This window comes from Oreochromis aureus, linkage group 7, assembly GCF_013358895.1.
Source record: "Oreochromis aureus strain Israel breed Guangdong linkage group 7, ZZ_aureus, whole genome shotgun sequence".
NCBI classification, from domain to species: domain Eukaryota; kingdom Metazoa; phylum Chordata; class Actinopteri; order Cichliformes; family Cichlidae; genus Oreochromis; species Oreochromis aureus.
In genome coordinates this window covers 18,823,611-18,837,800 of record NC_052948.1, presented here as the reverse complement: position 1 = coordinate 18,837,800, position 14,190 = coordinate 18,823,611, and the positions used below count along the sequence as shown (strand labels likewise).

The window sequence follows — 14,190 nt, the reverse complement described above, 5'->3', positions numbered from 1 at the left end:
GTGTCACGCTTCTCACGGCCCTCCTGAAGTGTAGTTTTCAAAACAATACACTTATACCCAAGAGTCCTCCCTGTTCTTGTTCGCTCAACACATACTTATTATTAAAGTCTTATCCAGGGTTCGTGTCACAGAGCATAAACGCCCCTATCAGAAAACGCTCGGCGTCGAAGCCAATATCAAAAAGAGGAAGTGCTATCTTCTTCTCTGCCACATCCTCTCATGCGCTTATCTTCCTTTTCAACCCTGTGACATGTTATTTTCTTTCAAGCCAACAGTTTGAAATTGAGTACAGCCAGACCTTTTGCATTGATAGAAATAACAAGAGTCTCTATTCAGATTGAGTGCAGCCCTCCACTTCTGATATATCGCTGTTTTGACAGTTTGTGGAGTTGACATCAGCTAAGGAACTCAATTCAGCAGAAGTCACACAATTCTGCCGAGTCGCTCCCAGAGTGCTGAAGGTAAGCTTATTCAAAAAGACTTTTTGTTTATGACCTTGTTTGAAAGTTACTGTCAACCTCAGGAAAAGGAAGCCACACACAATCTAAACACCCAGAGAAAGAGAAGTTGCTCACCGAGGCGTTTCTGTTCCACAGATCCAGGAAACAACCGTTTGACAAGCTCCAGGTCACGTCTGTTTTGTCAGAATGTGTTGCTTTATGTGTTTGCTGTGCTTTGTCTCAGACCATATGATTCAAAATGTTCACAGAAACAAGACCAGCCCCTGTAACTGTGCAGGGACCTGAAGTTCTTGATCTGATGAGTTTGCCATTGAGAAAAAAAAGAAAAGGGAAAAAAAGAAGTGAGGAAGTTAAATGGCTTCCTGTTTTGGTATAACGTGTTTTGGACCAGATCGATTCCAAACACGATCAGATTCTGTGTTTCTCTGTGTTTTTAGAAACGTGTAACACCTTCAGTCAGAGTAATATACCTGCATTAGAAGTTCTGTGTGGCTGAGCTGAGCACAAGGCTGTTTTTTTCTTTGTACTTTAAAAGCAACAATTCTGAGATACAAGATTTCCTCTCAAAGGTAAGCTGTCTGCCATTACAGCCAGCATTTTTCACTGCTGGTCAGTCCTCAAAACCAGCTGAAAATTGAGCAGTATGGCTCCGGACACTTACTGAGGCACCACTGAGAGCTATTTTCTGCCAAACATATTCATGGAGAAAGTGTTTTTTCATTCTTCTGTGCTTTACAACCCACTTTCCCCCCTGAGAAAGTTGGAACAAATTGTGTACAAATTGTGTATTGTGATGAAAGCAGAATTCAGTGATTTGCACATCCTTTAAACCTTGCCTTTGGGCTGCGAAGACAAATAGTAAAACTGCAAAGTGTTTAAAAAAAGAAATGTACATTTTGAATTTGAAGCCAGCAACATGCTTTGAAAGAGGTTATATTAGGGCTATGTTTCCTGCTGGGTGTCTTTTAATAACACTCCAAGCATGTGGTAAGTCTTAAGACCAACTGATTGAAAGTAAAATGTTTTCCTGTTCTTGCTTGAAATAGAATTATTATCTTCCTCTTTGTATTTTACATCAAAGAAGGAAATTGAACGGTCCCAATATTTTCAGTAGTTGACTATTCTGACTAGAGGAAGGTGATTTTACCATCTGGACTATTTTAATAAGGAGTCATGCTGTTGTGCAGAGTGTGGTTTGACTTTGTCTAGCCAAAATAAGCAGGGTCTTCTTGAAAAGGACATCTGGATTGCAACAATGAAACTCTGTACCTTTTAGCATTAATAAGCCCTTCTCAAAGTTTGCAAGTTTGCTGTTTGCTGTTTACATGAACGGTTCATGTTCCCTTTAATCCAGATGTTGTATTCATGTCTAAAAAAAATGTACAGTTTTAATTGGTAGACCACAAGACATCACCTCTGTCCAAATGAGTCCAAACTCATTTATTTTGCATGGAAATCTTTTTAAAATTTGATTTGTAGATGGAACAATGGAGTTTACAGCACTGTTTTTGTAGAAGTTTTCCTGGGCCCATGCAGAAAAATGTCTGGTTTGCCTCTTGTTTGCCTGCAGAGATTTTTTTTTAAGATCCACATCCAGTGAAAGCTTGTGGTAACAATTTAACCCCCCCAACAAAATCAGCTATTGTCAAGAAGTTCTACCTCACGAATACTTAAAAAATATATAAAAACGATAATTTCTAATGTAAATCATCCTCTGAGCTGGCAGAAGAGAAGAGGGGTACGCTGATATTTGATCTTTAAAACTTTGAGAACCCTGCTTGATCTTCTATTGATATCCGGTGGCCATGGTTCAGGGGGTTGGGAAGCTCAGCTTGTAACTGGAAGGTTGCTGGTTCGATCCCCACCTCTGTCTGTCTATCCATTGTTATTATCATACACTGTGTATTAGAAATTCCTGTAGTTTGTTGTAATTTTATGTAAATTTGTTGACAGGTCAGCAGAGGTGAAGATATCACTTTGCAGAGGAATGATGGAGGAGAACGTCTTTAATTATCAGAAAGAAGAAGAGCCTGTGGAACTTGAGTCTTTTCAGGGTATGTTTGCATTTACTTAAAAGGTCAATCTTAGTCATCAGTGATTCATGTGGCACATGTAAAAGATCCTCCCAGTGACCTCATATTGAAAATCGTGTCTGCCTTGTGCATTTCAATTAGACTTTCGCCAATATTATATAATGAGGATAATGAATATAGACATGTCCAGTCTATCTATAATCATTTAAACCTGCAGGACATGACCTTCAGATCATTTCGGGCACTGATGTTGTGAACTTGAAAGGTGACAGTTGCTCATTTACACATTTAGCAGACATGGAGGAAATGAGTTTAGGTCCAGTATTCTCTTTCATGTGAAATCTGGTGTGCTCTGGTCTCTGCCACCTCCTGGGGTGAATATCTGGTTTTTAATTTGCTGAATCCTCCATTGTGTTTCCCGACTAGTATAATTTTTTTGTGTACCGTATGATGGGTTTATAAAACACTGACTTCATCGAGAAAGCAGTTCTGTTGGGAGCTGAAATTGGCCACAATTCAAAAGCATAAGCATAAAGATGCAAGACGCTCCATACAGCAGAGTTGGAGCGGGGTTGTCTTTCTAAGCAAAGCAATACATTTCGGATAATTCTTTGATTCATACTCCACATAAAATTATGATTCTCGCAGCTTAATTATATTGCCAAGTTAGAAGTTCTGCCGAGATAGATTAGACTAACCGAAACAGCTTTACGGGCTCTGCTGATTTCTATGTTGCCTCAGGAGGGCTGGATGTATGAAGGGAATGCATTTGAAAAAGGCCAACCTCAAAGTATATGTATATGTGAATAAGTAACAAACATAGGGGTACTGCCAAAACATGTAAAACCTATCATTGAAATACTCAAAGCAGAAATTCTAAAGAGAGCTATCAGATGCACTTTGGGTGACGTAAGTAGCGCAGTTTTGTTTTCATGTCCATTACAGGGGAGAAGAGGAAACTCATACAACCAACATCTTTAAAAGATCCCAAACTTGAAAAGCTGAAGGAGGTAAGAAATGAATCCCTGCCTTGCACATGTCGGATTCGCTTTCTTCTATTTCACATTTACTGTGACATCAAACGGCCGTCCTGGACAGCCGCAGATCTGAGATTACCTTTGTGTCTTTAGTGGGCTACATACAGGAATAAGGTGTGAGGATCGGTGAAATTTTAATGAGCATAATTATAAGAGAAGATGGGAGACAGATGTCACGGCGAGGAGCCGACAGAGTCTGCTGGATCAGGATTTTAAACATATTATTGTAAAGAGGGCAGCTCTAATGTTTCACACAAATGAAAAATTGAAATAATTCTGACGTCTTATATGTAAATTTGAGAGGAAAACAAGTGAAATATAAGCGTTCTTTTAGATGAGTATGTGTATCTTGCATTATTATTATTATGTGTTTCAGGATCATATTATCTCCAAAAACACAATCTTTAAAAAAACAGGGTCTCTTGCTGTTTTTTTCTTCATCTGCAACACTGGCAAAGGAAAAATGTATGCAAGAAGATGAAAGCGGATAATTTCTCTGACTGTGTGATGAATTATATCTCGGTAGGCACTGGTTGATTGGATCAATAAGACTTTGAAACCCGAGCACATCGTAGTTCAGACTCTGGAGGAGGATATGTATGATGGACTGGTACTTCATCACCTGCTGTGTGAGATGATGAATATTTGATATTTCATTAATCATACTTACTTCCATTTGATAATGATTTGACTGAGGGAATGAAAAACAAACAGATATTATTTTAAAAAGCTGGAAGTTGTTGTCAGTCAGACCCTATAATGATACTCGGTTGTTTCTTGATTTCTTCAGCCAGGCTGGCCGACGTGCATTTGAATGTGGAAGAGATGGCGCTGACCAGCACAGCTCAGATCCGCAAGCTGGAAATAATCATGGAGGAGCTGGACAAGAGACTGGGCACGCAGGACAGCAGTCAGATCAAATGGAACGTGAAACGTGAGTCATGCTGCTGATTGGGCTTCGCAAACAAAGCAACAAGTCAACAAATGTTCTCTTCTGGCAACCCTCTCATTTCAACAGGATTTGGTGCTATCACAAGGGTACCATGTAAGCTTACACCAGCTGTGCGGGATTTTGGTGGAGATAAAATTTCCTGACATTATAGGGTTTCGTTCTAATCACATGTCAGTGCTGGTTGCTTGGTTATGCAGAGAAAAACCTTATAGACTGCTGAACACTTTATCTGAAGTTTTCTTGCTTGGGCTGACACAACATAACCTGGCAGGGCAGCTGTCAGATTCTTGACTACAATTATTTCACTTTCTTTTATTGCCCTCCTTTGCATTTTGTTCAGGGCGAATCCAAATAGAAGACAGGGAAACGTATCGAAAAAGAAAAATCTGTGCGAGTGCTAATTAAAAGTTAAACATGTTTTGGTGACAATCATGTTTACTGCTGTCAGCAGTGTGCAGTTTTATTCTATTGATAACAGTACCGAATCAAAACATGGTCGCAAGCACAATGGCATTGCTTCGGATCTGGAGTTGTGGAACTGTCTTCCTGCCTTTTTAATTTCTCACATCTGCAAGCAAAAAAGGTCCCTAAAATGATCATGTCTTGCTCTGTAGTACAACCCTCAAACAAAGTTAGTGTGCAGTGTAAAATGTAAATAAAAACCGAATCCAATGATTTCCAAATCTCATAAACCCATATTTTATTCACAATGGAAAATACAATTTTGAACTGAGAAAATGTTAAGAAAAAAAAAAGGTCATTTTTGAATTTGATGGCAGCAGCTGAGCTAACATTTTTAATAAAAGAGTAAATTGTCTCATGTCAAACATCAGATTTATTCCCAGTTTATGGGATTCGCAGCTTGTTGCTCTTATTTTTTTAAAAAAAATCTAAAAATAGCGCTGTACATGCATCACCAGTTGAAGGCTTTTAATGTCAGGCAACAGGAGTAATAATCAGGATAATATATTACCAATAAGGTCAATATCATATGGTAATACTGTCTAACAGGGTCATCATGGAGTTGTTCTTAATGGGAGTGCTCTGATCATTAGCTGTGGAGAAAGCTTTACTTACAGAGTGAAGACATAAATAGATAAAAAGAAATGCTACTGTTTTGATTTGCTGAAAACTGGATTGATAATGAAAATAGCTACTGGTGAGTACTCAGTGGTAAGTAGGTTATGGGGCCAAGTGTCAGTTTCTTATTTATCAAAGACACTCGTGTCCTGCTTTGTGTGCATACTTGGTAGCAGAGAGTTTGATCACATCGGCCAATTTTTCTTTTGTGTGTGTCTGGTCCTCTGCTGTTTACCTGTCAGTCATCCACAACAAAGACCTTCTGGCCACCCTTCATCTGCTTGTTGCCATGGTGAGATGTTTCCAGCCTGAATTGGATTTGCCGCCTGATGTGAAGATTGAAGTTGTAGTCGTAGAAGTAAGTTGTTCTTGTCAAGCTTTGGCACTTTTTCTTTTGCTCCAGGATGGTTTCAGACACACTTTGTGTAACTGTTGCTCATTGTGGTGTGCTGTACACCCAGGTCAGCAAAAGTGGAATCAAATCAGATGTGCAAGTGGAAATCTTAACAGAGGGAAGGTGAGGTGCTTACTGCCTCGTGTGATCCTGTAAATGTGAAGAAAAACTCACCTCATATATATATATATATATAAATCCTTTTTGCCTTTTCAGCAGCGACACAGACTCCCTCAGCAATACTGAAAGTGAGTGAGAGTGGTCAGAGGTTGAGCTGATGTGACATCTTGAATGTCATCCAAAAAGCATTACAGCCTACTAACACATTTTTTTGGCTGTCTGGTCACCCAGGGGAAGATCCCATCGAGCAACTGCTGAAGCTTGAGGCTCACAAGGTCAACACAGTGAAAAAGGTATAACAAGGACACCAGAAAAAGTAAAGAAGTGCCAAGATTTTTTAAAGGTGTTGACTTTCTCATCTCTAGAGAGAGAGGAACTCCAGTGGTGTTAACACAAATGATAAATGTCGTGCTGTGTGTTTGTTGCCTGATCTGAACCTTCAATACATGGCAGATGAACAGAGCTGGCTGGTGAAGGACGGGACTCTTAATCCAATGTGCTTGTAAGGCTTTTTGGCCTTCTTGCAAAAGATGATTTTCAAATACTGTTGAGCATGATCTTTTTTTTTTAAATCAAATAATTTTCACAGACGGATTGGTTAAATCCTGTTTTGAAGACTCGATTTTAGGATTTTGGAGCCAGAAGTTCCAATATTTGACTAAGATAGATAACTAAACGCCTGAACACAAATTAAATGCAAGAGTTGTGAGAACACTTGAAATACAGGACAACAAAGTCTGAAATTAGCTATAGGCTGATACAAGGTAGCTCACAGAGAGAAAGAGACAAAAAAATCTCATATTTTAAAAGCTAATACAAAGAAATATTTGCCTAGCACCATGGTTTATGAACGGCCATGTTTGTCAGTTGGTCAACCTGCCACTCAAATTGTTTGTAGATATTTGGGATTCCTCTACTGTTTATTGTAGCACCACAAAGAGGCTGATATTTTAGGTCTCAGGGATATTAATCATAATAATAATAATAATAATAATGATAATAATAATAATATATGTTTTCATTTTCTCTGTTGTTGTTATACTATTTTAACATGTTCAAAATAAAGATACAATACAGTTATTATTATATTATGAATGATGCTGAATGTAATAATTATAAAAGTCTTAGCATGCTTTGATGTAGTCGTTTTTTGCTGGCTGACTAATCCTTTCCTTGATTTCGAGTGAGCTACACGAGGTGCAGAATGAACAGGTTTAAATGTATTACTTTAAGAGTCTGATATATTAATCATTCCAACTAATGCTTTGGGTTTTAATGAAGATACCTTAAATTGTCAAGTTGCATTTCAACCTGCACAGTTTTATAATTTCTCTTTTTTAGGCCCTGGTACACTTTGTCAACCAGCATATATCATCTCTGGGTCTGCAGGTGATAGATATGGACAAACAGGTATACACCAACAGCTGGAAACCTTCTATTGCTTACAGGCTTTCTTTTGATAAAAACAGACTCAGTGATTACTTCCCTTATCACTTTCAATGTTCCAATGCTCTGTGGGTTTGCTGTCCAGTTTGCTGATGGTGTGATTCTGCTGCTGCTGATCGGACAGTTGGAGGGTTTTTTCATCCCGCTCTTTGACTTCAACCTGACCCCTGTCAGTGACTCTGAGATGGTAAAGTATAGATTCACATATATGCATTCATGCCACATTCAAAGCTTTATTTTCTCAAAATATAACTCACAGTTTTGTTCAAATGTATTTTATTTTTGGTGTAGTGTAACCATTCACACAAATTCCTTTATTCAGTTCACAAGTGTTAGGAATGAGGTACACTTTTTCATCTGATCATCTGATTTGAAGTAATCTAATCTAATTCCCAGCCGATCACTTGGATACAGTACTAAAACCTGATCCAGAACAGTGCCCATTAAAAGATATGATAAGATCAAATGAATATTTTACGGTCCCCATAATAAAAATGGGTACATAATTACGACTGTGTCATGGCTCTTAAATTGAAGCAATAGGATGAGTATGAAAAAGTGATAGCTCTGTCTTCACAGATATGAGTTAATGAATAACTTATCGAATAGGGACATTGTGTTTTCTTTTTTTATTTAAAAAATGTAATATGAAAAATATTAAGACTCTTTGACATGTTTTCCAAATCTTGACAGTATATATATGTATATATATATATATGTAGCCAATTAAAATCCAGGACAGTTGCATTTAATTCCACAATGCCATCAGCTTTCTATATATCTAGCACCTACTTTAGTCAACTATAAAAGACATAATTCTAAAGAACTAATTAGCTAAAATGATTTTCTGTGTTAAAATGTATGCACGTTTCAGCAGACTGTTAATGCTGTCAGGGTTCTGACTAATTAAAAATATTAGTTAGGAAGTTTTATTAGTAGCAATTTATATTTTATGCACATATAAATGGCTGGTTAGTTGCCTTAAAACAGGAAAATTTTGGGTTTGATGGCTGCCCCTCCCTGAGCCTGGTTCTGCTGGGGGTTTCTTCCTGTTGAAAGAGAGTTTTTCTTTCCCACTTTCACCAAAATGTTTGCTTATAGGAGGTCATATGATTGTTGGGGCTTCGTCTTCTTTCTTTGTATTATTGTAGGGTCTTTACCTTACAATATGAAGCACCTCGAGGCAACTGTTGTTTTGATTTGGTACTATATAAATAAAATCAAATTGAATTGAATTTGTATGTTGTCCCTGTGCCTCCTTGGGCTTCCTTCAGTTTTCTCCTAGGTATGTTTAAAGACATAAATGTCAGGTTATTTGGTGATTCTGAATTAGCTGTAGTTGGTGTGAATGGTTGTCTGTTTCTCTGTGCTGGTCCTGTGATGGACCACTAACATTTCCAGGGTTGTATAATACTCCAGGGCATACTGCCTGTTTGCCAGATGTTAGCTGGGACAGCCTCCAGCCCTCCCATGCCCCTAGTTGGGAAAACATTTAAGAAAATAGATGTATGATTTCAAAAGTAATTAGTAGCTACAGCTATTACTATCAGATAAAAGCACCAGAGTACAAAAAGCTTGTATTATATTATCATACTGGAATAAAATATACAAGTGTGTTTTGGCGGTCCGCCACACAAGTATTATAAAATGGAAATCTTCAAATTTAAAGTTAAAGCACTTCATAATTGTAGTTCAGCACTAAAGTACAGTTTATTCAAAAACTATCTCTACTGTTGTTACAGAGTCAACATTTTTACCAAAAATGGGGTAGAATATAGCTTTTGTTGTATGTGAGATAGTCTTACAATAAGTGTGGTTCACAGCTGAATTTGATATATTTTCTCATTTGGATAAAATTTGTTGTTTTTTAAAAAATTCTAGCTTCATAATGTCACCTTGGCCTTGGACCTCTTGAAGGATACAGGCTTTCAGCTCTCCAATGTTGACCCACAAGGTGAGACAAATCCACTTTGTTCACACACTCAGAACTTGTTCATGACTGTTTTACTGAGATTAAAATACCAGGCACAGATGATGAAGAAGAAAAAAGGCCTGCAGATAAAATGATCGTTACCATAAGAAAATGAAATCCTACAGCACTCCAAGACACCAATGTCAAACTAATACAGTGATGATGCCCTTTATCAGGAGAATTTATCTGGATGACGGGAAAAAATGCTAAAATGTGTTTGTATGTCATGCAAGGAAGGGGATTGCTGAATTAATCTGCTCTACACCGTGGAGTGAGAGTTTGAGAGTGTTTTGGAGAGGGAGATGGAATAGTGTGCGGAATATGAATGAGCGCCGCTCGTGCCATGATGAGTATCACTATAGATGATTGGACACAGAGATTGATCCTTACTGTTAGTGTTACTAGGCTATATCAATGTGCGGGTGTTTATCTGAATGAATTTGTGTTATCTGTCTTACTGAAGACTGCTGCTAATATTTCACATGGAAAAGAGACAGTTGAAGTGGATCGGGTATCTGAAGGGCCAACTAATCAAGGTGGTTCAGGCATATCCTATCAGGAGAAGGCCTCAGAGCGAAGCTAGGGCAAGCCAGGCAAGGTAGCATGGGAACACCTTGGTGTCCCCCCATCTGGATGAGTTGGGGGAGGTGGCTGGGGGAGACGGGAGCTCTGGGCTTCTCTGCTTAAACTGCAACCCAGACCCAGATAAGCAGCAGAAAATGGATGGATTAATGGCAGCTTTACTGAATTTTACAGTGTGTAATCAACTGTATTTAATATTTACAAACATAATTTTTGTCAATATTAGATGAAGAACCAGATCAAGGTTTTGTATGTGTAAGTTAGTTTTTTATTATAACAAAGTATCATGTTTGTGTGTTTGGGGGCTGTTTTTAATGGTGTAGGCTTGTTGTTGTAAGCCCCATCCACATAAAAAGGATTTGCCAAACGCCGATTGCACTTACAGCTAATCACTGTTTGCTTGTGACGTTGCTGCAGCCCTCATGGATGTTATGTTATTTAGCATGCAAGATGCCTACTTTCTTTGACATATACATGTGATCTCTAATGGCCACATGTACACATAAAAAGGTTCAAATTCTAGAAAGTCATAAAGCTATAGCATTCGTTTTTGTTTATTTTCAAGTTTAAAGCATAAATCTGTGGTGGGTTCATGTGTATGACTACATCGTATGCCACCAGCAACGCTTATGTGTGTGTTTGGGTAATTTCCTTCGGTCACATAGACTACATCATTCCATAAGGCGGAAGGTGAAATCGAGCAGGTGACCGAGTGAGTTACTGACTCCTCTAAGTGTGGGAATCAATCAGCGACAAACAGATTACTCCACTTCCCTGCAGATGCGCTATTGACAAGAGGAACTTCCCTCTAAACTTGAAGCTTCCTCTCTTTAGATCGCTAAAGCTGTCCCACCATGTTGCCTCGCAGCCACAGAGCCTGTAATTGTAAAATAAATCCTCGACACGATAACTGTTAATGTAAGGACTAGCACAATTAATCTGTGCCAGGAGCGAGTGGGTAATTTAATTCATTTTTAGTGTCTTTTTAATTAACGGCATAATTGCAGCCACTGAATGAGGAATCCCAGCTCTCAGGGCCTAAAATGAGAGCATGCTGCGTGAATTAATTAGGTTAGCCAATGGTGAAGTCGATCTTTCTGTCACATTCATTCAGTCAAAGCATCTCACAACAAAGAGCAATTTTGTAGGGATCTTATCTCACCAAGGACCAGAGATGGGCAGTAACGCGTTACTTGTAACGCGTTACTGTAATCTGATTACTTTTTTCAAGTAACGAGTAATGTAAGGGATTACTATTGCAAAAACGGTAATTAGATTACCGTTACTTTCACGTAGGAACGCTGCGTTACTGCGTTACTAAAACCGTGATTTTTTGCGAGAACGTCTCATGACAGTGACGTGGCGAGTGCGACGTTCGTGACAACAGCTGTCTGCAGATCATAATATATCGAAAAGGGGACAGAGTGTAGCATGCAGCGTTTAAAGCGTGGAAGTACTGACCTTATTTTGAGTTTGATTCCATAAAAGTGACAAAAACATTAGTGTCCGTTGTGCGTGGGAAGAAAACTTCTTTTACAGCGAAAAAACCCTAAACTTCCAAGCAAGCACCGAGTGTACTACGACGTAATGTGAAATTCACAGAGAAACTCGCATGATTCTTCCACTGACCGCTGCGGCACACCTGCACCAGGGTAAACCTCCTCCGCCTACCCCAGTCCTGCTTTACAGGTGAAAATAGAGCAACAGGACCGCTAGTCTTTGATTTTATTTATTTTCTGCTGTGTTTTACTTGCATCTATTTGAAAGAGTGAGTGTAAACACAAAAAAATATTTTATTTTATGTGCTGGAATGTGCAGAAAATAGGTTTAAATGTTAAACAAATTTCTTCCAGTCAGAGAATGTTGCATATAATTTAATTTTTGCTTGATGCATAAAGTTAAAAGATTAAAACTAATAAAACAAGTTTTAAAAAGAGACTTTTCCATTTGATTACATTTTGTATGATGGATTATGCAGAAAAAGTAGAATTGGGCTGAAAGATCTATCGCTTTATCACCTATTCAGGTTGTAAATCGTGTTTTTAAAAAGTAACTAAGTAACTAAGTAACTAAGTAATCGATTACTTTTGAAAATAAGTAATCAGTAAAGTAACGGGATTACTTTTTGGGGGAAGTAATCAGTAATTAGTAACTGATTACTTTTTTCAAGTAACTTGACCAACACTGCCAAGGACATATTGATTAAGTTTCCATCTAATGTTTTTTTTTGTCCTCCTGATCTATGACCTCTTAGGATGGATTGTGAGAGTAGCTATTAGCTAATGCTGGTAAAAAGTGTCCGCATATTCTTACCGCCTCAGTGGCTTAAGGATGCTGAATGTGGATTATGTCTCCTCTGAATATTGTGACAGATATTGTCTCTCTGGACACCACTGCAACCTTTAAAGTCCTCTACGCTCTTTTCAACAAGCACAAAGGGAAATGAGAGAGGACATCGTGTAAAGACGAGCGGCGCAGCGGGAAATACAGAAACGGCCAAGTAGTGCGTTCAGCCAATTACTAAAAGGTGATTCTGCAGTTTTGAGAAGTTTGGCCGACGCTGTTTCCAGGCTGAATTAAAGGATTAAAGTTATGTTCTATAAAGTGAAGTGAAATGCTGGTTGGAGGATCTTTAGTTTGTGTATTATGATGTAGACTATGTGGCTTAAAATATGTGGATCGCGACAGCCGAAAGAGGGTGTGAATAAAAATCATTCAGAATTATGCTTGAATGACTCAAAGTCAAGAGCTCCACAATCATCATAGATAATTTTACTTATTGCAAGTTAAATAACTTGTTGAAGCAGGATTACAGCCTTACAAATGTATTTTTAATGTCACTGTGTCTTTAAGAAAAACATCCTGTATGTGAACATTTTTATCTCAATAAAGCTTAAAGAGCAGTACCAAAAAGGGGAGGATTAGAGCTTCAGATGGGAGTACTAATCCAGCAAATTGCTTTAGCGTTTTTGTATCAGAAGACAGAAAATGAGAAATATTAAGATGTTGATGTTTATGTATATTAAGCTGATGCAAGTCATTTGATGCAAACAAAATGTCAGTGTACTATCTTTTTAAAATAAGATCCAAAACTGTAATGGCACCAATAAAAGTCGAACAAGCCATCGACAGTCAAACAGGCTTTTAATAAACCTCAGGTTCTCTTTTCCTGTACCAACGTGTAAAAAATACATATAAAAGTGTGCCAACTCAAAATGTCTTGACTAGACTATTGATTTCTTTACGACTTGTTTCATCATCTGTGTGTGTTTTTGGTTGTTTTTAACTCTCATATTTTAGAAAATATAAGCTACAAAGATATTGTTGGTTACAATGTATTTATAGCTTATGGCCTTCACTGTTATATATTGCATACTGTAGCTGAAGCTGTAAGACCCAGTTTATGATAATGTATAATAATTACCATTTCAACAAAGGAAGCTAAACATCAAAAACCGCACACTTCTGTGTTTGCATATGAGCACAGCACATTTAAATATAGCACCGTTAAAGCTGTCACCTGTTTACATCATACTGTGACAGCACAAGGATCAATAAATATTAATTGACAGCATAAATCAACTGCATAGAAGTTTTATTTTGGCTCACTGGTCACATTTGGTTTACTCTTTCCTAGCCCTTGTTTACCTCTTGTCTCATTCTCTTCTTCTTTCAGACTAACAGTGTTGGAAAATGAGACTTTTCATTCTTTGTACACCACACCCCTGGCTTTAGCTGTCATTTCTCAATAAACAATGTGGATTTCTCTCTGCTTCTTTATGTGCTGCTCCTGACAGTCTGTGACCTCTTTTTTCCCCCCCCATCCTTTTATCCACTGAATTGTTCACAATTCAATGTCGTGCAAATGTGGAGAGGGTGCAGCATGCAGTGACAGATAAAAGACGTGGTTATTACAAAAACGCATTTTTGGAAATTATGCGTCGAATTAGAGCGAGCTGGAACTGCGAAAATGCACTCAATTATCTCCTATTTACAAAGAAGTATCATTTTTAATTTCAACTAAATCAAATATATTCAAACCATTGGTGTTTTTCTCATAGAACAATTTGTATATAACTGGTTCTATGTTTAAATAACACCTGCTGCTTTGGT

The 14,190-nt window shown here is 38.0% G+C and overlaps 1 protein-coding gene across 3 annotated transcripts; it reads left to right on the top strand.

The window, feature by feature from the left end:
- The first annotated feature begins 203 nt into the window (after positions 1–203).
- On the top strand, positions 204–13,655 carry parvg (parvin, gamma). 3 transcript variants are annotated; one of them, XM_039615108.1, is made up of 14 exons: positions 204–461; positions 597–627; positions 2,415–2,515; positions 3,440–3,504; positions 4,058–4,160; positions 4,322–4,465; positions 5,806–5,921; positions 6,025–6,080; positions 6,174–6,205; positions 6,309–6,370; positions 7,419–7,487; positions 7,609–7,710; positions 9,405–9,477; positions 12,450–13,655. In XM_039615108.1, exons 3-14 carry the CDS (start codon positions 2,449–2,451, stop codon positions 12,521–12,523), a joined length of 963 nt encoding a protein of 320 aa, XP_039471042.1. In that variant the 5' UTR covers positions 204–461; positions 597–627; positions 2,415–2,448; the 3' UTR covers positions 12,524–13,655. The 3 variants fall into 3 exon arrangements, with proteins under 3 accessions (XP_039471042.1, XP_031582155.1, XP_031582156.1); XM_031726295.2 differs by lacking the exon at positions 597–627; XM_031726296.2 differs by lacking the exons at positions 204–461; positions 597–627 and adding an exon at positions 883–1,030.
- The last annotated feature ends 535 nt before the right edge of the window (positions 13,656–14,190 follow it).